The following is a 24,522-nucleotide window of genomic DNA, read 5'->3' on the forward strand; positions in this document are numbered from 1 at the left end:
ACACACATACGGGCACGCACACACACACACACACACTCACACACACACACATGCACGCACGTATACACACACATACGTGCACGCACACACACGCACACACACACACACACGCACACATACGGGCACGCACACACACACACACACACACACACACGCACGCACACACACACTCACACACACACACACGCACGCACGTACACACACACATACGGGCACGCACACACACACACACACACACACACGCACGCACACACACTCATACACAGACACAGGTTTTTTTGTCCTTGCAGTTGGAAGTGTTTCAGAAGCGGAGGGTAGCTGGAGGATCCTGCAGGGCTGCCACTGCTGTCCTGGCTACTGGAGGCATTCCAGCCTTCCCTCTCTCCTTCCCTCCCTCTGTTTCTCCCTCCTTCCCACTGCTCTTCCCACTCCCTCATCAGTAACCACATTCACCCTCCTCCCTCACAATTCACTCCATTACGGGGGGGGGGGTAAACATGCATATCACACAAAAAGCCCATTAACGCATGCAAATGTATTAGCGCTTGATGGCGGGCGATCTGTGCCCCTGCGTGGCTGATACAGTAGCATCTGCCTCCGCCTGCCAGAGACGTGCTTGGGGTCTCCAGGGCCCAGCAGCAGGGGCCAATGGGAGGACACCTTCTTCAAAGGAAGGGCAGCGGAAATGTTTCCATTAGCAGCAGCTAATTTCCTTTTCCCGTGCGCGAATCCTCACTTTTTACCTTTGCCAGGTGGAAGTACTTATCTAGCCTGATATTATCTAGCTATGGCTGATGGAACGTCAAGGACCACGATGGAAATAAGTCCAGGACTTTTTCCATGTTATCCTTGACAATTTCTTCACATGCAAGTCTTTTGATACATGTGTTTTAATTTTGTCAGATAAACTAAACTAAACTAAACTAAACTAAACTAAACTAAATACCATCTGAGCATAGATTACTTTTTTTTAACATGTTCATCAGTTTACCGCTGGATGTTTACTGAAGTGATTCGTGTTAAGTACTTTGAGGGGTACAGACAGAGCCCCCCTCTACCTGGGATTCCAACCTTAGTGCTGCAGCCTTGGTGTCTTGGCCACTGCAGCACCCTGCCGTCGAGCTTCCCCCAGGGTGCACTGCTCTACTCAGTGTCACTCTTTCGTGTCTGATACTCATCTCAGTGTTCTCCTCCCAGCGTCTCTGCCTGCTGCCTACCTGAGTTATTCATAAACTGACTGCCAGTTTTCCCTAAATTCACAATTTCCATTTGAAACAAAGTGTCTAAAGAAAGTATGTCTTGAAAGGCCGATTGCATGCTCTCTCTTCCTGTGTTGGGGGGGGGGGGGGGGTGTAGGTTTGCTCTTAGTAGACTCGCAAGAAAAAAAAACCTTTAAAAAAAGCTGACTTCCTTTAAAAGCAAGGTGGTGGATGAAGGAATCCTCTTATGTCAGTAAACTCATAAAATAGCAGTGCTGGATACAGCATTTCCTTGGGCTCCAGTTTATGACTGATTTGGTTTGCTGTAGTTTTGGACCACTGGCATTGCCCCCCCCCCCCTCCCCAGCAACCTCAGGCCCCAGAGATAAGACCCAGCATGCTCAGCAGAACCATGTGGGGAGGGGGGGATGCCACCCTCAATGAGCACATTCCCTTTTCCGAAAGTCTCCACAACGTCAGCACTTTGGGTAGAGCTATGTCAGTTGAATGCTGGGTATTTAAAAAAAAAAAAAAGAAGAAGCTTTTTGAGATCTGGGTTGTGCCCTGGGAGTCGTTGCGTTTTTGTGTACGTTTCCGATCCCTCTCCTAGAGAAAGGAATGGGAGGAGACCAGGTTGTGTGGTGTGGTCCAGGTTGCATCCTTGCGTCATAAACGGCGCATTTGCTGTTGCGCACTGTTTTTTAATAACTGGCCCCAAGTGAAGCAGCTGTGACTGGTGGGGGATGTGGGGGATGTGGGGGATGTGGGGTTGGTGATACAGAGTGTTGCGTAATGGTCGGGGTACTGGACTTGTAACGGTTAAGAAAAAGGTTGTAGGTTCGATTTGCAGGTAGGGCACTGCCTTTTGTTTGCTTGAGGTATGTACTTAACCTGAATATATCCAGTGTGTATACAGCAGGATAACTGGACAGTAATAGAAGTAAGGGAGGAAAGAAATGGGATGGGTGTGCACTGTAAACACCGCCAGCGGTAAAGGCGCTGGTGTGCTCCAGAGGTGGCGCCGGTGCGGTCGGGCGGGGCTCACCTGCGCAGACGTGGGGAACCGTCTCCGTGGCACAGTCGCTCCTGGCAACAGGTCCTGGCACAGGTTCAGGACGAGGAGGCAGGAGGTCACAGGTGTCATTCGAGAGGTGGCAGGTGGGTGTGTGTGTGCGTATGTGTGTGCATTCGTGTGTGCGTGTGTGCGTGTGTGCGTGAGAGAAAGAGCCAGAGGGCAAGGGAAATGCAGTTATTCATTCATTAAAAAAGCTGTTCAATCAAAAGCAGTGGTTGAAATAAAATGTAAAGAAGGGAAGCCTCTCTCTCTCTGCTGAAGAAACCAGCTTGCATCTTAAAAAGAAGATTTTTAGGAAATTTTAGGGTGAAAGGATTTCCAGTGTAGTGCTGGCGGTACATGTACTGCATGTATGTGTATATGTAGATACATGTGTCTAGGCCTGTTCCTCTGTCTGTGAGCAGTGTACTGGCATGTTAAGTGTCAGGGTGACCCTTGTGGAATCCAACCCCCCCCTCCAATCAGTTTAGAAGGCACTGGAATGGGGAGGGGGTGGGGGGGTGAGACAGGCCACGCCCTCCTGTCACTCTCCTGTCCCCCTGACGAGGTTCTCCAGCTCTGGGTCAGGGCTTTGTGCTTGGGGAACCCAGCTCGCCCTACGGTGAGAGAGCAGGAGAGGGAGAGAGGGAGAGAGAGAGAGATAACTTTGTGTTATTATGTCTGCCCCTCGTTTTGCTCTCATTCTCTCTTTCTTTCCCTCGTGTTTCTGCAGAATCGAGTTTCTCCTTCAATCAGATGTCGTTCTGCCTGGCTGAGCTGCACTTGTGGTCCTCAAAGAGTTCCTTGCATGTCAGAGGTAATTAATCTGTTTGTCCGTTTGGCGCTCTTTTCCCCCTCCTCCCTTCCCCTCTCTATTCAGGCCTGTTTTAACCCTGAGCAATTGAGCTACAACACCTCACTCAACAGCATGAAAGAGGTGTCACACATGGGATTGAAACCCGCAAGCCTCTTTTCTGTCCGTGTAGTGATCTAGTCGTACACTGCATGCTGTCTCAGTGCTTCTTCTGACGTGTGAATCAGAGGTACTATTACTACTACTACTGATAATAATAATTGGAGTAATAATAATGATAATAAATATATTTATCGGCTCAATATAGTGTATATTTATTTTGTGTTTGTTCCTTTCTTAGCGTCCTTCGCTGTCAGGTAATTTTTAGAACCAGATTTTGTCTCATTTGGTCAAGCACTGTTTTGATTGTATGTTGCTATTTTTTTAGCTGTTTATTTTACCACTTTTTTGTTAGAATGGAATCTGTAAAATTCAGATATCAGCCCCTGAAGCATGAGACTCTCACTGTAGACCTGCAGATCCACCCACGCCTCCCCTCCTGACTGTGCAACTTGAAAAAGAAAAAAAAGAACCTGTTTGAAAGGGGAAGATTGGCTGTGAACTGCTTGGGTAAATTCTGGAGTCTTCACCTGGCCTACTCAGAGTGATGAAAATGTCGCCTACGGCACTGTTTTTCTCTTTCGATTGACTTATAACACATACCCCCAGCACTCCACGAGAGTTTGGAAATGTACGCTTTGCTCTCCATTTTGCAGTATCACTGTGCGTTTTGAGCAGCATTTCACCATTTGTGATGGATTCCTCCTCCTGCGCCCCAAATTTCACCCCTAGCAACCAAAATTCTTCCCCTCACTCCCCAAATTCTGCCCCTAGCTCCCCAAATTCCTCCCCTAGCACCTCAAATTCCTCATTTCGCTCCCCAAATTGTACCCCTAGTGCCGCAAACTCCACCCCTAACGCCCCAAATTCCTCCTCTTGCTCCCCAAATTCCTCCCCTCACTCCCCAAATTCCTGCCCCCTCTCCCCAGATTCCTCCTGAGCTGTGGGAGCCCTGTTCATTGGGGGTCGTCTCTGTGGATTGCTGATGACAGCCTGCAGGTTAATTAATGCGTGCGCGTCGCTCTCCCAGGCTGCCCTCTGCCCAGCCCGGGGACCAGCAGACGCCACTGATTAAAATAAATAAATAATGAAGGGGTGCTGTCAGAGCAGGGCTCTGTCTTTTCCTCCTTCAGCCATAACAGCGGTGAGAAAGGGCCAATCTCAGCAGTTTGAGTCTGGGGCGAAGACGAGGCGGGGGGACCGTCCCGGGGAGGGGGGGGGGGGTCTGCGAGGGAGGGGTGCAAGCGCCCCTGTCTTTATTAATACCCAGCTCACCCCCAGTGCCCCCCAGCTCCCTGCTCCCTTATCTCTGTCTCTGTGCAGGCAGATGGCGCTGGACATGGGCAGATAATGATTGTTTATCCTGCGGTGCGAAATTGCTGATCTGACCACTTCTAACAGGCACACTGCTCATTTCTCTCTCTCTCTCTCTCATGCTCTCTCTCCTTCTCTCTCTCCCTCCCTCTCTTTCTCCCTCACTCTCTCTCTCTCTCTGCCTCCCTCCCTCCTTCCCTGCTCTTTCTCCCCCCCTTTCTCTCTCTCTCTCTTTCCAGATACAGATATTGGCACGCACCAGTACTATGACAAAGGAGAACCGGGTAAATATACACATATTTATATAAACAGTATTTGTGCAAGTCTTCCATCCTCCCCTTCATCTGTGATTATCTTGGTTTCCCATTGATAAGAATGAGCAGGTGCAGCCCCCTCCAGCCCCCCACGCCCCCGCCCCCGCCCCCCGCCCCCCCACTCACGCGGCCTGACTCCTGGCAGCCCCCGCGGCTCTCAGGGGACGGCGGAGGCCCAGATCCAGGCGAGCGCGTCCCGGAGAAGCAGACCCCTTTCCTGCGCCTGTGTCCCAGTGATCCGGGGGGCCTCATCTGGGGACCGCATCAAAAGACACATTAGTCACGAGCCTTTCTCAAACGAGCACAGATACATATACATGTTAGATGACCATATACACACCTTTTATGCTTTTAAAAAAGATGTGCCAAGCTTAGGATATTCTTCTGAAGGATTCCCCTCCCACACCACTCCCCCTTCAGTGCCCTTTCCAGGCTCTCATTCGCTGGTCTCAGTCCGCCTCCCAGTCCAGCCACCTGTATTTGAGTCTGTGGTGTGAACGGCTTGCTTTAGGAGCTGTGAATAAAGCTCACTCACACCAGAGAATTACAAAGACCCCGTAATTGAAAAAAGAGAAGAAAAGCCAGGGCTGTGTGTGGCAGGTATTGGAGAGTGCGGAGTCTGCGTATCGGGGGGGCACTAACCCTGATGCACACACACACACACACTCACACACACACACACTCACACTCTCACACACACTCACTACTGCAGCTCAGAGCTCTATCCCTGACACACACACACACACACTTACTACTGTAGCTCAGAGCACTAACCCTGACACACACACACTCACTCACACACACTCGCGCACTCATTTGCACAAACCATGATCTTTTTGAAATCTGTGTTTTTTCTTTGGACGACTTCACCTGTTTTGCCCAGAAACGGGGAGGATCTACTGCTGAATTTCATCTTGTGGGCCCCATCGCTTTGTGAAACAGCATATAGAAAGGCTCGTCATTCTGGGACAAAACCATTAGCTGTTGCAAATCTTTTATTTGAGAAAATGGCAGAAAGCCTTAGTTGTTTGTTATATTTACATATACTGCCTGACCTCTTTTAGCTAATATTAAGGGAAGGGATTCATGTGGTGGGCATGGGCTGGATATTGATTCTGGTATGAGAAAGCACAATGTTTTTCACGCTGGAGACAATTACGCACACCTCTGATGTGAGCTCCAAAAGAACGATGTTATTATGAATATTCTCAGAATTTTCCAGATTTTATCAGATTTTCAAGTCGGGCACTCAATCTTTCAAATTAGCTGGGCTTTTTTCTTCCTATGGTTCATGTACCCGAGTCGTACCCCTGACAGCTTCTCTCTGTCTGAACTGTATGATTTAGGAGGGAAATGGAGAGGCTGGTTTCTGAGCCGGGGGATGGATGTTCCAGGCTCTCTCTGTTTGTGTTTGTCCAGCCTGGCTCCTCTCTCACAGCCTCTAATAAGGGGTTTTTTCCTGGCTCTCCAGAGCCACCGTAGAGTCAGCCTGGTTTCCCTTTCATTCCCGTCTGCTGTGGAGATGGTGCTCGCGCACAGAAATCCCTTTAATTCAGGAGGATTACAAAAGTATCACTTGATAACTGGGAGGAAAAAGAAAAGGAGTAGAGAAGAAATGGGTAGGTGGAAAATGAGAGAGAGAGGATGTAGAGAGGGGAGAGAAAGCGCTGACTCTCCTGTGGAATTTAAATTGTGGAAATTGATTTTAATTGAGCTGTATTTTCACATCCCGGCAGAGTGGCGTTTGCATTGCGCACATGCATGCGTGCGCGCTCGTACGTGTGCGCACGTACACGTGCCTGAGACTGGCCATGTGGTTACCGGTTTCCCCCACTAGAGGGAGTGCCAGACTCATGGTAATTACAAACGGGGGTCACCCACCCCCCGGGTGCTCAGCAGGTGTTTCACATGGGGGGGGGGGAGTTAGGGTCGTTTCTGTATCATAATGTCACCTTATCTGATTGATACCCTGGATCCCGGAGGTGCCTCCGGCAAGGCTCACTTCCTGGTTTTTTTTTTGGGGGTGGGGGGGGAGCAGGGGCACACGGGACGCCTCCTTACAGGGTGTGGCTGCAGTGAATCGGGGGTTAGGGTTAGGACTTGTGTTGCAGGGCGGCTCCCGCCTGTTCCACCACGGACACAAACGCGCGCTCGCGTGCACGTGAAATGTAAATGGCCCCGCGCTGCTCACCGCTCCACCGAGCCTGACGCTTTTCCCTTTCTGTTCCAGTGAACCTGGCTGATCACCACTACTTCAATGAGAAGCAGCATTTCGCAGAGAGTAAGTCATGCTCATGTATTACACACACACACACACGCACACACACACAATAAAAACTCTTCAAATCTCAACAGTCCAACATATACTTCTATTTCAGACATGTTCTGGTGTTGCCCCTTGCCTTTCCTGCCTGGTAAACAGTAACACAAGACAGAGCAGCGCGATTGAAATGAAATAAAGTGAAAGAAAGAGTCCTGACTTCCTCAGGGTTTTGGGAATTCTTTTCGGGGGAGGGTTCCCCTGTCGCCACGTCGCGTCATTTGGGGCCAAAAACACGTTTGGCTAACTTCCAGAAATAGCTCTGTCTCTCAAACCTGTGCTGCAGAGAGGCCCTAGCCATCCTGGAGAATGCAAAAACCCCCTTATCAGGAGACACACACTCTGCCCCTCCTCCCGCCCCCCTCTCAGTCATTTACATGCATTTATTTACTTCCTCTCTCACTCGAAAAAGGGACAATTTCTTAATGGTTTCTTAAAAAGGAGAACATATTGGGTTTCATTAGGAAATTTTTGTGAAAACAAAAATCTCTTCTTAATATTAATGCTGTTACGAACGCAGAGCTAGAATTCAAGTTGTTTTTTTTGTGCTGGAGGAAGGGCAGGTATGGGAGTGAGACCTCATGGGAAATTACAAGTCTCCTCTAAGTTGAATGAATCATTTGAAGTGGGTCATTAGATGTGTCACAGCAATGAGTTTGCCTTTCTCTCCTGAAGTTAAAATGCACTTTAAGCTTGATCATGTTTGCTCATGTTTCTGAGATTTCTATGGTATGAGCACAACAAAGCAGATTTAATATTTAGACAATCAATGAAGTATTATAAATACGCAATAAGCTGGTGCTTTAGATTGTGTGTTTTTTCTCATTTTGCTGGCTTCCTTGAGCAGAAGTGAGAAAAACACACCACACACACACACACACACACACACACACACACACACACACACACGCACACACACAATGGTCCCTGGCCTCCGACTTCGATACGGATCAGGGGCTTGAAAGGGCTGGAACTGGTTAAAAATCAAAACCACAACCTTTTAGTATGTTTATTGATACTCTATGATACGTAAGGCCTTTTTCATGATGACAGCCTACAGTTAATAAACTGAGCAGGAAGAGGATTCTGGGGCTTGTAGTCTCTCACCATGTAAGGCCTGAATAGATGCCTTTTGGCCGTGCTTTGCTTTTGCACTGTGGGAGAGAGGAGTGAGGATGGCCTTCCAGCAGAGATCAGTGCTGGGGGCTGTGCGTGAGTCTGTATCTCCCCAGCTTTACGCTGCCTTTGTGACCTGGCATACTGTACAGTGGGGACCCCCTGGCCACACCCACTGCTCACGCCCGTCCTCCTCCCGTTCCACTGATCTGTGACCCTGCCGCCCCCCTCCAGCTCGCGGTCTCTGCTGGACTCCCAAGAACTCCCGTCCTGAGAAGCTGCGCGACTCCCTGAAGGAGCTGGAGGTATCTGTCTTAGATTCCCTTTTAAAACGCGTTCTCGTCTTCACCTCACCCCCCGCCCCTGAGTGGCTCTCTGTTTTCGGGCGCACTCTTTCAACAGGGGGGATATTTGAGGGGATCAGTGGCGAGGAGCTGCAGGTAAGGCGCTCCCCAGCTCCTCCCCAAAAGCACAGACCCCGCTTTGTGTGTGTGCCCCTCGCTAATCTCCTCTACCCTCCTCGTCTGAAACCAGAAACAGCCTGCACCACCCCCACCAGACTCCCCCAGCTGTGCTGACTGTGCCCCAGGAGCAGCTGACCCCTCTCTCTCTCCCCCTCTCTTCCTCTCCCTCTTTCCCTTTCTGTCTCCCTTCCTCCCTCTCTCTCCCCCTCTACCTCCCTTCCTCTCGCTCTCTCACACATCCCTCTCTCTCTCTATTGCAGGAGCTGCTGCAGGTCAGCGTGTGTGTTGGCTGCAGATGGAGGAACACACGCTCCTGTCAGGTGGGGACTCCAGCGCTCGCATCACCCACAGTGTCATCAACCCCACCTGCACACGTGTACCCCACAGACACCGTATAGACACCTCACCTGCACACCTGTACCCCACAAACACCGTATAGACCCCCCACACCTGCACACCAGTACCCCACAAACGCAGTATAGAGCCCAGCTGTACCCCACAAACGTTGTATAATAGACCCCCCCAAACTGCACCCCTGTACCTGACAAACACCATATAGACCACCCCCCCCCCCACCTGCACACCTGTACCCCACAAACACAGTACAGACCCCACCTGCACCCTTGATCACCCACAGGCACAGTGCCACCCAGACTGACCTTACCGTAGACAACCGTAGAAGAAACGTGCACAAGTGTTTGTTCACTTTATGTGCAGTGTGTTTATGTATGACTACTGTTTGGCTCAAGCCAACTGATTTTTCTGGCCAGACCTGGCTTTTGAATGTAAGCCTATAACATGTACCTGTGTGTACGCGTGCGTGGGTGTGTGCGTGCGTGTGTTTGTGTGTGTGTGTGTGTGTGTTTGTTTCTGTGTGCGTTTGTTGTGTATGTGTATGTTTGTGTTTGTGTGCCTGTGTGTGTGTAGATGCTGCTGAGCTCAGGGGTGCTGGTGACCCTGGGCCAGAGCGGAGCACAGCTGGAGCGGGTGTGTGTGGACCGGGCCCTGGTGGGACGGCTGGCCGCAGACACCATCAGCGACGGTGAGTAATTACCGCGCTCTCCCATCGCACGCGCTCAGAGGGACCCGCACTGCCGCAGGTAATGACGGTAAATCCTCTCCCCCTGCGTCTCCAGGGACGACCGGGGGAACAGAAGTAGCAGATTTCTCCTGCTTTCCTCCTCTCTGGGGCCCCCAGTGCCCGGTGACGGGTGGGGGGGGGGTGGACTGTGGCAAACCCCACTAATTGTTTTATCATCAATTATTGTTTATGGCCCTGCTCCTCCATCTTAACCACCTGGTACCTGAGAGTACCCCGCCCTCCCCACGGTGCCGGTAATTACGGGGGAGGGGAGCCAGAATGGCCACTGGGGGGTCCTCTGTCCACCTGTTCACCGCTTCAGTGTGTGCTTACACCATGAACTGTAGAAGAGCATACGTACAGTCAGTGTGTGCTTACACCATGAACTGTAGAAGAGCATACGTACAGTCAGTGTGTGCTTACACCATGAACTGTAGAAGAGCATACGTACAGTCAGTGTGTGCTTACACCATGAACTGTAGAAGAGCATACGTACAGTCAGTGTGTGCTTACACCATGAACTGTAGAAGAGCATACGTACAGTCAGTGTGTGCTTACACAATGAACTGTAGAAGGACATACGTACAGTCAGTGGTGCTTACACAATGAACTGTAGAAGCGCATACGTACAGTCAGTGTGTGCTTACACAAACCGGCATGCAGTAGTGAAGTGAACAGTGAAGACAATATGTCAGAAGTACTGATGCTGAACTGTACTTTACTACTGTAAAATTTCTACACCACTAATAAGCTTGTAACATGTTTCTGGTGACTTATTTGCTATTATTTTATATAGCTCAAATAATGGGCAGTTCTAGATACTTAATTATGCAAAATTATGAATTCATCATTCAAGCAATGATGTTATCATAACATCATAACAAATCGGATGGTTTTTATATTGAAAATATTGTAGTATGAGCTGCAGTAAGAAGACCCATAACTTGTTCCGCTCAAATGGTTGGAGTGATTTATGTCTAAAGCATGTTCTCATACATTTACTAATGCTACGTTAATAGTTCCTTTATTTAAGCTGTATTGCCACAGCTGTGCTACGATATGTATTATGAGTGGTATTAACGTTAATAAGATACTTTTTTCTTTTTTTAGTTCATTTAAGTGTTAATTACTGCTTTATAGATGTTCTGATACCTACTGAACTATGAGTGTTAGGAGACTTTGAAATTTGATTAATTTATTTTAATTTCCTGTTTTTAATGTGATTTAATGTCTTTAAACCTGAAACACATAATTGTAACATTTGGCGTACCATTTTTTAATGTGCCATCTTAAATTTTCAACCTGAGGTAGCAGCAGTGTCTCGAGCCAAAGAAGGAAATCTGAATTGAATATATTAAATTCTCAGTGTTTAATTGGTTTCATAAACAGATTAATTTTTTGCAAGAGGGCTTAATTGCTTTATCACTGCGCGCGGAGCTCGCAAACAGTTTAGCTGGATCAAGTACAATTTCCTCTCTCCAGTTTTGAAAGCCAACAGCCTTCGGGCGGTTGTCTCTCACAGAAAAGTAAACCTTGTGAAATCCAAACTCTAACGGCTCCCGCGTTAGCCCACAAAAACGCACTTCTTCAGTGTCTGCGCTGCGAGCTGCGGCTGTGGAGGGGATTGCGTAAGTGTTGCGTTTGAGAAATTGTACGGCAGGAAATGGGCTCGGTTTTTTTTTACCTCCCCTTCAAAAGTAACTAAGACGGGACTGAATAACGATTTTTTATTTTTTATTTTTCCAGTTGACAAAATGAGGGGGACTGTCAAAGGGACGTCCTTATAGAAATGCCTCTGAAAGTTTCAATAAAACTGTTATTTTGTATAACCCCCCTCTCCCTCTTATCAGTTTAATGTAAACAATACATCTTTTGAATTGGTATTCACTCCTTTTTTATGATCTTTATCATGTTGATGAACGGAATGGTGCAGACGTGCGTGTGTTCTCATACACGTGTGGATGTGTGTGTGTGTGTGTCTATGTACTCATACACGTATGTGTGAGCGTGGGCTCATGTACGTGTTTGTGTGTGTGTGAGTGTACGCGTGTATGTGAGTGTGTGTGAGTGCACTCGTGCCTGGGCGTGTATGCTCGTGTACACGTGTGTGAGTGTGTTTGTGTGCACAGGTCTGTGTTGTGTTATGTCTGTAGCTGCCATGTCAGGTGTTGATCTGTGCTGTTGGCGTCTCTCTCTCTCTCAGCGGTGATCACAGACCGGTTCCTGCTCCTCTCCTTTGTGGAGAAGAACAAGGTGAGCCTGGTCCACCTAACCAAGAGGAGTCAGAGTTCCCCGGATCTGAACAGACGAGTGGACAAGCTCTCCTTCTCAGACCTCAAGGTAGCGCTCCACCTGCAGCTTACATCGCCTGGTCTCCCTATTGTGTCTGCTTGAGTCAGAGCAGTGATTTCAGTTAGACATTTTAATAATAATAGCAACAATAATAACAATAATAATAGAAATAATAATAAAACTTTGCACTGAAATGGCATTTTTCATTATCTTCACAGTGAAGGGCAGAAACTGGGGGATGCACAGCAGCCATTTCGTGCCAGATAATTTGCCACACTTTGGCTTTGGCAGAGAGGGAGGACATTATTGAGCTAATTAAGCTTTAGCCTGGATGTTCATAATTTCTGCTTAACTTTGACTCAGTCTGGAGCAAAGGTTAAGGACAAATGTTGACTGAATCCTTAGGCTACAGAGCTCCACCCTTACAGTTGACTTTTTCTTACTTGAGTTAATACAGTGCCTTGAAAAAGTATTTTCCCTGATTTCCTCTGTTATTACATATTTGTCTCACTGAATGGTTTCAGATCTTTAAACAAAATGTAATATTAGATAATGGGAACCTGAGTAAACACAAAATAAAGTTTTGAATTATTATTTCATTTATTAAAGAAAAAAGCTATCAAACAGCCACATCACCCATGAGAAAAAGTAATTGCCCCCTTAAGTAATTATGGCATACGGTACTTGTAGAAAGTTTGTGGTGAAAACAGATGATAAGCATCAATATGAGTGAGGTTTAGCTTCAACAGGGCAGGCTGCAATAAAGCCTGGCTGTGATCAATCAGCTGAATCAAATTATCAATTAAATCTAGTTAATTGAGTACCTAAGGGGGCATTTACTTTTTTATGTACATGATACAGGTGTTTGATAACTTTATTAATTGAATAAATGAAATAATAATTTCAAAATGCGTTGTGTTTACTCAGTTTCCCTTTGTCTAATATTACATTTTTGTGTAAATATCTGAAAGCATTCAGTGCGACAAATATGCAATAATAGGGGAAATCGGGAAGGGGGTAAATACTTTTTCATCGCACTGTAGGTGAAATTGTCCCTTTATAAATGGACTCAGCGGCAATTTCCTGAAACACTCCCCCCCCCCCACCCCCTTACTCTCTTAGCCACCTGAGACCCAACGAGAAATGCAACCATAATAACAGAGCAACTCCGATTCTTTGTCCTGTGAATGCTTTTGTGAACAATGTAGAATATAATTTCAGCTCTTAATGGGGCATTGTGTTCATTCTGCATTATCAAGTACACAAACAAGTGCATAAAAAAGATATTGCCACTTGAATAATTTGTAGGCATTTTTTTTGTAGGCATTTTTAAACAAGATTCTCTGAATGGGGGCAGTTGATCCCCCACCCCCTCCCCCCATCCCTGGTTATTCTTAGGGAGGTGCACTTAGATTTGACCATTGAACTGTGGAGACAGGTTTGGCCAGAGTGCAGGCTAACTGCCCAGTCGGGCTGGTGTAGAACCAGGCCGGGAGCCGCAGTCGTAGACACGCGTAGCGTTTGTAAAGTCGGAGTGGTGTGGAGTCGTAGAACGAACGCATTTGGCAGAGCGGAGGTATCCGGTAATTTCGGGGATTTCTTTCACATCGCGGGGTTTATTCAGCTTACGCCCTCAGCGAGCGGGAGGGGCGGAGGAAGGGGTTGGGGGGCGGGGTCAGGCCCCACCCACTCAGGGAAATTGAGATCTATTTTCTCTCTCTCTCTGTTTTTCCCTCCTCCAGAATTTGGACGGCGTATAAATGCGGCGGAGGTTTGATTGGGTTTTTTTTTTTAAAGCATTAACCCCGTTTTTAATGGCCAGAGCTGAGTGGGGAGATCACAATTTGGATGAGCCCGATTATTCTCCCCGACACAATAAATAAATGCACGGGGCCCTTGGCGGCCATTGCACTCCGGCATTATCGCATTACTGTCTGCCTTTGTCGGAGCGCGGGCGGGAATATGAAAGCAATCTATCCTGCAGCGAGGCTGGCTCCAGAAGACAGGCCCTGATAAGGGGACCCCCTGGCCTCGGCTGCTGTTTGGGTCCAGTAGTCTAAGCTTTGAGTCTAATCCCCTAGAAAGTGGTTTGATTATTGCTGACCAGCAAACGCCCGGCAAGACGGCGAGTTGGGGTAGAAGGGGGTGAAAACAAAAAAAAAAGAAGAAAAAAAAAGAAAAAAAAATACGTCCGCCATCGGTCTATTTTTACTCGCCCGATTTATTTATTTGTTTGTTTATTTATTTACTCCTCCCGCTATTTAGGCCCGTGAAATGTACTGCGGAAGGATTCCCTGCGTATCTTTCACCCAATGTTTATGGGTTCCTCATGTCACCCGTATAGCGCGTGTTCTCCCCCCCCCCCCCCCCTCGCCTGTTCCTCCTGAGCGTTGGGGCGCGTGGCCGCTCTGTGGCCCCCGGGCTCAGGGCCGTTTATTTTCCGCAGAGGCGTGCCATGGCGGCGAGACGTGACGGCCGGAGGTAGGGGCTCCGAGCTCCGAGCGCCAGCCTGGTTTGAATAGAGCGGATGAGCTCCGTTCTGCCCTGTGAAAGCTGCATCATGCAAACGAGGCGCTTTGAAAAGATCCAAATTCGCTGTGTACTTGGTCGTTTGTGCATTTGGGCGTTTTATGGCTTCGCAGTTGCACGTTGGCTCTGGGAGCGAATGGCGTAGCCGCGCCGCACGGCCGTGGGCTCCTCGTAACCCCGCCTTGAGGCCCCGAGCGAAAGAAACGCTGCATTTTTAGAGCGCGGCAAAACAAATAATTATCATTTTAAAAAGTGTCAAAAAGAGCACGTAAGCTTCCAGGTATTAAATTAAACAGCTGACGAATAACCTTGAAATAAGACCAAAACAAAAGCTGTAAAAAAAACAGACAGTGGGATTAAAATTTTAAATTCAGTGGCAGTGCAGTCATTAGAGTGGAAACAGGGAATCAAAGTTATTTTTCTCTCTCTCGTTTTCTCTCTCGCACTCTTTCTCTCTTTGTCTGCTTCTCTCTCTTTCTCCCCCTCTCTTTCTCTCTCTTTCTCCCCCTCTCTTTCTCTCCCTCCCCAGATCTCCAGCGTGGACCTGCCCGGTCCGGCCGGGCGCCGGCTGGGTCTGCGGGTGGGGCTGAACCGCTCGCAGGATGTGGCGGTTTGCTGGTGGCCAGCGGTTAATGAGGAGGCCTGGCCTTGGTCTCCCGTCCCCAGCGAGGGAGACCGGGCCAACCTGGTGCTGCTGGGCTGCGGCGGCGCTGGCGGCCTGAAGGTAAACACACACACACCGGGCTCTCCGCCGGGCCCCGGGCCTCCCGCGCTAACACTGGCCCTGTCTGCACCACTGATTCAGTTTAATCAGGGGAACATGGGGCGGTGCTGAACACAGCAGATAATACAAAACTCTGGGGTCAATTAATAAATAGGGTATGACCTCTTCAATAATGAAGTGCCTTTATAATGGTACCGTGGCGCTGCTTGGCTGATCAGGGACGGAGGGTATAGGGGTAGGGGGAGAGACCCCTTCTCCATTTGAACTGAGATCTGAACCGTGCCCATCGCCCACACCCCTGGCAGCACCGCTGTTTGCCGTGAAGGCGTCGGCCCATGCCACGATTAATCAATCAGCAGGGCGCAAGGGTCGTGTGATTCGTGAATCACGACTTTGAAGCGGCAGAAGGTAGGCAAAGCTGCTGGGCTGTGGGTGTCCTGTGTGTGCGTGTGTGTGTGTGTGTGTGAGTGTGTGTGTGTGTATGTGTGCGCGTGTGCGTGCATTTGGGTGTATGTGCGTTTGTGTGTGTTTATGTGAGTGTGTGTGTGTGTGCGTGATCACAGTAATGCACTGAAGGGATGTCACCATTATCAGTGACCCTAGTGACACAGGCCTGTTTTCTCTCCTTGTCTGTAGTGATGAGTTGGGAAACGGGTGTGCTGGATGTCTCCAGGATGGCATGTATGGGGGAATTAATGTACGATTCAGGCGCTGGAATCTGCAGAACCAGCTCCACAGACTCATGAGGCGATGTAGAACGCGCAACGCAGACAGAACAAAATTACCAAGCAGGCTTAAGCAAGATTTAAACATATGTAAAATATTCTCCAGCACTGCACAGAGAGAGGAAGGAAAGTATTAGCAATTGCATATACAAGCAAACAAATGCAAAAAAAATTTAAATGACACTATATGTACTCAGTCTGTTTGGAGAGTCCCTAGGATTTATCTCTGTTCCTCACCTAGTTTTTTTTTTTTTCTTTTTCTTTTTTTTTTATACACTCAAAAGAACATTAAAGTCTCTTTTCCTTGCATCGGTTCTAATTAAAGTGTTTGTTGTCATTTTCAGATGCGTGGTGTGAAATTAAGCTAGCAGTTTATGTAAAACCCGTGGAATAAATCAAACACTTTGCCCATCAGAAAGACAGGGACTTCAGTCACTTCAAGCTCATATATATGTTCCTTTTGTTAAGTTTGCTATCTGCATGCTAAGCCAATTTTCTACTTAGTCTTCGATGTTTAAAAGTGTTATTTTTTTCCCCCTCTGTGGTCTTAATTCTTACCCTTTGCTGATAAGCGCTGCCTTTGCACACTAGGAAAATATATGCTCATTTATTCAGGCATTTTACATTTTTAATGATTCCTTGCCACTGAATTTAATAATCTTCATTTTTTTTTCAAAGGCAAGGAATACGCTGTTTATTTTAGTTTAGCATTATACACTGTGCTGTTTCGTCACTAGAAGTTCTGTCTTTTCTGTCTTGTTTAGCCCTTCCTAAATGTTTTTTCGGTTATTTAGTCTGATTTTACTGCTACTTTATTCTACTATTGTGGTACTGGTCATTGGTTATCTATACTAGTCTTGAATAGAAAAGCAAACTGCATGTTGTTTTCAGTAACCAGTGCGCACACACACAAATATACACACATTCTCTGTGTTCTGAAGAAAACTCAGAGGACATGTGTTTCTAGTCATTACTGTAGCTTTAAATAGTTATTGTTTTATGACCTCACGTAGAGGCCAGTCTTAGTCGTGTCTAATCTGGGATCGTTCAATGGCATGCTGGACATTGCTTAACCGCAGTAACCAGTGGAAAAAAAATATTCATATGCCATACCCTTGTAATTAATATTTGCATGCTGTGTTGCCGCAATAAAACCAACAGCAGTAACATTCATTATACTTTAATCTCTTTCATTTTATCTATATTATTTAAATGCTTGTCTGTTTTATTTGCAAATGCAGTTTGGGAAATTTCAGCAATTGCCAAAATGAATGTCAAAAAGTGACTATTGCACTTGTTAAGTTAAGGACAAGTATTCATTTGACGCTCTGCCTTTGTCTGGCTTGGACTGGACTAAAAAGTATTCAAATGTACAATCACTCAGAAAGCTGGTCATTGCGAAGACTCTGAAATGTTGCTATGATACGTGCTGAGCTGAAACCTCACCCACGGTCTGATACAGGTGGCTCCAGTCTATATTACAATGCACGATACTCTGCTCTCTATTTGAGATAATAGAAAATTATTCAGAAAAATGAAAAGCCAGAGTTTCTCCTCATTTAAGCAGATTTGAATGTGCTGCCAGTCTGTCCGTCTGTCCTTCCTGGTGGCTGTCACGCACTTGACTGCGGGATCAGGGGGCAGGTGTTTTGGCGTGTAACGGTTCCGCCTACATCCAGCTCTCTGTATTTTTTTCCTCCTTCCTCCACTCCCATCCCCCTCTGCTCATCCCTCCCCCCTCACCCCCCCGCTCTGTGAGCTGGAAAATTGGCTCAAAGAGGGGTACTGCTGTGAACAAGGGACGGCCACTCAGCTGGACAACTCGGGACTTATCTTTCATGCTACAAAAAAGTACCTAAAAAGAAATGAAAGGGAAGAAAAGAAAAGAATAGTTTTGAGCAGTCACTGAAACCAATAACTAGGGGGAAACTTACTCGCGGTAGTTACTTTTCCCCCCTGTTTTGAAAGGCAGGGTTTTTAAACGCCTCTCGGTGCTGTGGATGTGCTGAAGGGCCGATGAAGTTGCAGTGGTCTTTGTTTGGTCCCGATGGGCTTGTGAAACGGAGAACGATGGCAGTGATACAGATTGAAACAGAGACCTGAAGACCGAAACCTCTCTGTTTGTCCCTGTTTTAGTTTTACTGTGAGTTTGAGTCGGGGAGGGGTGGTGTTCTCCTTCCTCGGGGTGCAGGTTTGGGGGGCTGGGGTTTGGGGCTCGGGCACTCCTCTGTGTGCGGTGGTGGTGTCCCCCTCAGATGTGGGGCGGAGGAGAACGGAAATCCAAACTGAGAGAATGGCGATCCACTCCCGGGCCAGGTGTGGCTCAGCGTGGGGGGAAGGGAGGGGGGGGCGGTTGCTGCATCGAGCTGGCAGAGGTCCGGATCTGTTCACATCCCTGTCAGCACCTTCAAACCCCCCCTCCCCCCCGGAGAGCTGCAGGAGGCGGCCCAGGGGATTATGGGAAAGAAATAACACCCTGCTTCCCCGTATAGTCCAGCAACCCGCTTACCTCTCCATTTTTGGCACTAGCTGACAAACGCTAGCTTTGCGGCCGTCTCGATCCTCAGTTCTGCCTACAAGGCGAAATGAACTGAACGTCATTTCAGAAGGGGCCGAATGCTTTGAGCAGATATGGACTTTCTAAACTGTGGGCGAAAGTTTAGTTTCCAAATACGCTTACTGAATGTGCCACGATAGCTGCGTCAGGCTTCCGTTTCTCTTTTACTGTCAGAAAGCGTGAAATCTGTTTGTTTTGTCTGGAAGAACATTATCCTCTGGCTGTCTTTGCTGCAGTGTGCATTGCCTTGCTGCAGGTCCATGCTGACAGACAGACGGCCTTTTAGCTCACGCTAACCGCGCTAACCGCCCCCCTCCCCCCCACAGGTCCTGAGCCAAATTCGGACGGAGGGGGACCCCCTGGACTGCCGCTTCAGCCTCAGCCAGCCCTACCAGATCCTGACGGTGGAGCTGGGGGCGGGGGAGAGCACGGCGGACAGCTGCGTGTACGAGTGCGCCAGGGGGCGGCCCCAGCGCCTGTCCGTCACCAGCGTGCCCCTGTCCTCCCGGCCGGCGTCCTGCTGCCGCGACCCGTCCGAGAGCAAGCTGCTGCTGGGCCTGCGGGACTCGTCCCTGGTGCTGTACGACGCCCGCCGCGGGGTCACCCTGCTCGCCCAGGCGCCCATGCTGCCCTCCTTCGCGGCCTGGCACCCGGGCGGCGCCCTGCTGGCGGTGGGCGACGGGCAGGGGGAGCTCCAGTGCTTCGACGCCGGCCTCTCGCCCGTCCGCGTGCAGCTGCTGGCGGAGGAGGCGGCCCCCGGCCCCACCCTGCAGCTGTCCCGCCACCTGCGGGCCCCGGGGGGCCTGGCGGGGCTGCACTGGGCCGCGCCCCCGCACGGCGGCGAGGGGGCCGAGGTGCACGACCTGCTGATCCTCACCTACCACGGCGGCCCCATCGGAGCCCTCCGCTTCAGGCTGGGTGAGTGCGCGACCTTTGACCTCTGACCTTAATGCAAGCGACTCGAGGCTGGTGGCTGTTTCTGGAATGTTCCCTTTTCTGTACTAAGGAAACTCACTGTCACTACTGGACCTGTTTGCCCATCACATCTATACATCCATTCCTCACTCTATACATGATAAATAAATCACTAAACGCCATTTCAACACGGCCTATACCTCATCTCTGAAACAGAGTGCTTTTCTCACAGGTGATGCCATTTCTGATTGTGAGATATGAAAATGCATTGAAACTGCATTTGCTTTACATTTTATAAATTCACGTTGAAGTAGATGCAACGAGAGACACGAACACTACTGGTTTTTTTCCCCCTAATTCTTCAGCTAATGACATTGCCCAGCCTCAAACTAGCAGTGCCTGGGCTGTGGGGTGCAGCCTGCACTAGTGGCAGCATTGGATTCTTTCAAATGTTTGCAGCTTTGAAATATAGTGACTGTACCTCTCTAGCAACAACACTAATACAAGTTTAAAAAAAAAAAGATATTTAATGCAGTTCCGTTTAATTTGGTAGTTCAGCCTCAATGTAGTCAGAAGTGAAAGTTACTCCTGCAGAGGTCAATCAATAATTGTTCCCAAGGCAAAAACCCCAGGTGCAATGTGGGATATGTATTTTTTCCTGATAAATCGTTTTTTGTAGTGTTATGTCCTGCGGCACTGATAAAGTTTTCCGATCAATCCTTTCAAACGGCGACAGTTTAATTGTGACTTTGGAGGAAGAGGTGACTCTGGCACAGGGCTGAATTTTTCAGGAGATTTGGTTGAGGGGGGAGAGAGGGGGAGGAGGAGGAGGGGGTGAGCTAACAATGCTCCTTGTTCTACTGATCGCATGCCAAGTTTTTGATGAACAAAGCAAACGGGGAATCTTTTCAGCAGATAGCACGCAGAAACGCACGCTTTCCTGTTTGTTTGTTTTTTCCCTCCTTTTTTATTGACTCATTTCGTTTGGACTGCTATGTGATGGAACAGGCCCGGTAGCGCTGAGACAGAAAGGGTTGGCTGGCCTCCAGCTTTCTTGAGGAAGCGCTTTTTGAAATTTCTTTTTTTGCCTCATGGAGTTATCTCATCTAAGCACCCGTTGGACAGAGTCTGAGCTGCACTGGTTTGCACAGTGGATGGAGCAACTGGGGGCCAGGTGTGGATCTAAAAGAGAATGACTTGTACACGCACGCACATAAATATATAAAAGAATAAAGAATTATTTGTGCTGGATATTCATTTATTTTTCACCACCGTTTCGGGTTTTTTTTTAACCTGCTGCTTCTATTTGCTTCTGCTGTGAACAGTTTTACCTCCTTTATTACTCAAACTGTGCTTTCCTGCCTTTATTCACACCTCTCTGTGTATGTATTTCAGCAAACAGAAGATAGCATGAGTTGTGCTGTATTCTGATGTACTTTCTGAGATTGGAAAAGCACTTCCCTTGATATCTAGGGTGGTAGAACTGCGGTATGTCTGTTTAATGTTAAATGGTGTACTTCCTTACACAGGAGTATGTTGGAGGGAAGTTTACTCTGCATGTATGCCTGATGTTTGTTTAGAGATGTCAGGCTTGGGGGGGAGGGGGAGGGGGTTGTATTTTTTGTCAGTGTGCCCGTGTGCTAATCTCCCCCGTCGCACTGCGCTCTGTCTCTTATGGGATTTAGCTGAGAGCCGGCGCTGGCCAGAGGCTCGGGTTTTTCCGCCTGGAGACGCGGATCTCAGCTGATGGCTGTCTGACATTAGTGGGCTCTTTGGGGATTTAGCGGACCCGGCTGCTAATTGCCAGCTTGTAATTTTAATTGGGTGGCCTACCCCGCACCCCCTCTCCCTCCCGCAACCTCCCTCCCCCACCCCCCGTCAAATCAATTAGACAATAAGGTGGCTGTCACCTCTCTGTGGTGAGCAGGCCGTCCCCCTGGGGGGGGGGGGTCAGATGTCCAGATGGAGGCAGAGTGAAGTTTGTCATCGGCACGTTTCACCGTAAACACATGAAGGGAAGCGGGGCTGCAGGGCACAGAACCTGTAGTGCGCCGGGTCTGAGAGGGGTGTGTTCCTGGAGGGGACAGAACCTGTAGTGTGCCGCGTCTGAGAGGGGGGTGTTCCTGGAAGGCACAGAACCTGTAGTGTGCCGCGTCTGAGAGGGGGGTGTTCCTGGAAGGCACAGAACCTGTAGTGTGCCGGGTCTGAGAGGGGTGTGTTCCTGGAAGGCACAGAACCTGTAGTGTGCCGGGTCTGAGAGGGGGGTGTTCCTGCGGAGGGCGCTGCTGGGCCTGCCTGTGTGGTCTGTGTTACTGTACTAAAGCCGCTGTTTCCTGCGTACCCCTTCTCTGGTCAGCTGGGGCCCCCGCGGCGGAACGGACGAGGTTAAGTGGCCCTCCGATTGATGGCGTCTTCCTGCGGAGGGCGATTCGATAGCGGAGGGCGAGTGCGCCCGCTGAATAATTAACTGCGCTCTTTTATCCGAGCGCACCGGCAGCCGAGGTGCTGGCCGCCCCAGGCCATTACAGCGCATTGTGATCACAGGCTCCGCTCCGTCTGCAGAGTCACGGAAACACAGGCACGCTACGCTGTGCAGCTTTAATAAGGCACGCTACGCTGTGCAGCTTTAGTCAGCATCAGACACAGGCGCGCTACGCTGTGCAGCTTTAATAAGTATCAGACACAGGCACGTGACACTGTGCAGCTTTAATAAGTATCAGACACAGGCACGCTACGCTGTGCAGCTTTAATCAGCATCAAATACAGGCACGCGACACTGTGCAGCTTTAAACAGCATCAGACACAGGCGCGCGACACTGTGCAGCTTTAAACAGCATCAGACACAGGCTCTACACTGTGCAGCTTTAATCAGCATCAGACACAGGCGCGCTACGCTGTGCAGCTTTAAACAGCATCAGACACAGGCTCCCTACCCTGTGCAGCTTTAATCAGCATCAGACACAGGCTCCCTACCCTGTGCAGCTTTAATCAGCATCAGACACAGGCTCTACCCTGTGCAGCTTTAATCAGCATCAGACACAGGCTCACTACCCTGTGCAGCTTTAATCAGCATCAGACACAGGCTCACTACCCTGTGCAGCTTTAATTAGCATTAGACACAGGCTCCCTACCCTGTGCAGCTTTAATCAGCATCAGACACAGGCTCTGAGTGAGGTATGTGTGCCCTAAAAGCAGGTGGCCCCACAACATCATGACCACATTATTAACCTTTATGTAAAAATAAAAGTTTGTTATTCTGAACTGACACCTAATGTAGAATTGTTTCCACGTGAACTAAAGGTCTTGTGTATGAAGCTTTTATTGACGGACTATTGACAGATTTGGTGCCAGAGTGAGCTATAACCAGGATTCTGCTCCCTGTTGAGGAACTTAATTAAGTGCTTTTGATACATGTCTAACAGTATGGATTAGTGAATCACGGGACATAAGCATTGTATAATGATAATACAATGCAGCGCTTATTTAAATGTGCCACTGAAAGGTAAGGAGGAGGCTGATGAGGGTCAGACTGTAATCTGATCGGGGGTCCCTCCAGGGGCCCTGACCGGGGGCCAGGTGGGTGCGGCGGAGCTGGTCCAGGAGAGGCTGCGGTGCGGCCAGGCGGAGGAGGCCGTGGGCCTGCTGGGGGCCATGGACTGGAGCACCATGGGAGCCGAGTGCTACCGAGCGCTGGCCGCCATCGCCGACCACCTGCTCCGGCAAGAGCTGGACGAGGACAGGGAAGGTGGGGCTGCCCGCACCCGATTCACCTCTCCTCTTTTCTTCCCCTTCTCATTGTTTGTCAACTTGCATTTCATTCATTTTTTTTTCTTGATTTAAACTTTTGAACCGGTTCCACCCTTTGCTGTGATTTTAGTGTGATCCCTAGCATTTACTCTGAAGTAGAAGTGCGTGCGACAGGATTTGTAACTCTTGGAGATGATTCGCTGACGTGACAGTGACGCAGTTGCGATGCTGACATCTTGGCATCGGTCCTGCTCATTGCCTTAAACTTTAGGTGTGACGTTGTGTAAATCACTCTGAATGTGGTTGCCTGCTGAATGCCAGTGTAGTTTAATGTTTGAGTATCTGTCAATACTCTCACTGCTCTAGTGATTGGTTCCCAGCCAACAATAACACTGGAAGTGTTTTAAGTTCAGAGCAAGTTGGCTGACATGTATTTTATGGGAAGGTTTATTTCAGCAGCAGGCTTGTTTAGCTGATTGACGTGTGAATAGCAGGGCTGTATGGCTTACAGCGCAGTGACAGGAGCTTGGACTCTCGCTGGAATCACCTCATGATCTGTGTGCTAGCTCAGAGAGCAGCTGAAGAGGTGCTCCATTCTGCTGTGTGTTCAGCGCTGCCCTGCTTGACAGTTGGATTTCAGTTTGGATTGAGAGTATTGCATGATGGGTCTTCAACTGTTTAATGTAGCCTAAGGCTTTAGTGTTGGGCACGAAAACTTTTCCTTTCCCTGCCAACGTCTCCTGTTAGAACATTCACAAATGAAGTAAAGGTTTATGTTAGGGCCATTTGCGTAACACGAGCATAGGCACTTCTTTGTCATTTGTCGTAGACGTTCCTTCTTTAACAGTCTTTGTGATCAGTCCTGTTGCTGATCCTACGTGAGGGGGCTGATCCTGCGTTTCCTTCCCCAGCCCAGCTGGAGGCTGCTCTGGGGATGTTCTACGCCCCGTCCCGGCCCCTGTCCGACACGGTGGTGCTGGAGTACCGAGACGCCATCAGCAAGTACGCCCGGCGTTTCTTTCACCACCTGCTGAGGTGAGCGACTGCCAGCCTTCCCTCCGCCCTGCCCCCCCCCACCCCCTCCACCCCCGAGGAAGTCCGCACCACGCACCGCCAAAAAACTCCCAAGCACCCTCCCCAAAGTCAAATTCTATAAAAATACACTGATGACAGTGACTTCACTTCCTGTCCTGGCATATCAAATCAAGACCTCAAGACTAGGCATAACATAGTGCTAGACCCTCTCTTAACTAGATGG

General features: G+C 48.9%; 1 protein-coding gene across 2 annotated transcripts in view; it reads left to right on the forward strand.

Annotated features, from left to right (window-relative positions):
- wdpcp (WD repeat containing planar cell polarity effector) overlaps positions 1 to 24,522 on the forward strand; it is a 56,772-nt gene that overhangs the window by 18,025 nt on the left and 14,225 nt on the right. For both annotated transcript variants that reach the window (XM_064318223.1, XM_064318222.1), the window contains 11 exons: positions 2,987 to 3,070; positions 4,720 to 4,764; positions 7,025 to 7,075; positions 8,465 to 8,535; positions 8,955 to 9,014; positions 9,622 to 9,736; positions 11,979 to 12,115; positions 15,126 to 15,320; positions 18,929 to 19,520; positions 23,074 to 23,262; positions 24,176 to 24,299. In XM_064318223.1, the coding sequence (XP_064174293.1) occupies positions 3,010 to 3,070; positions 4,720 to 4,764; positions 7,025 to 7,075; positions 8,465 to 8,535; positions 8,955 to 9,014; positions 9,622 to 9,736; positions 11,979 to 12,115; positions 15,126 to 15,320; positions 18,929 to 19,520; positions 23,074 to 23,262; positions 24,176 to 24,299 (1,640 nt within the window). In that variant the 5' untranslated portion in view covers positions 2,987 to 3,009. The remainder of the gene's footprint in view (positions 1 to 2,986; positions 3,071 to 4,719; positions 4,765 to 7,024; positions 7,076 to 8,464; positions 8,536 to 8,954; positions 9,015 to 9,621; positions 9,737 to 11,978; positions 12,116 to 15,125; positions 15,321 to 18,928; positions 19,521 to 23,073; positions 23,263 to 24,175; positions 24,300 to 24,522) is intronic.

Source organism: Anguilla rostrata, chromosome 18 (genome assembly GCF_018555375.3).
Source record: "Anguilla rostrata isolate EN2019 chromosome 18, ASM1855537v3, whole genome shotgun sequence".
Lineage (NCBI taxonomy): Eukaryota > Metazoa > Chordata > Actinopteri > Anguilliformes > Anguillidae > Anguilla > Anguilla rostrata.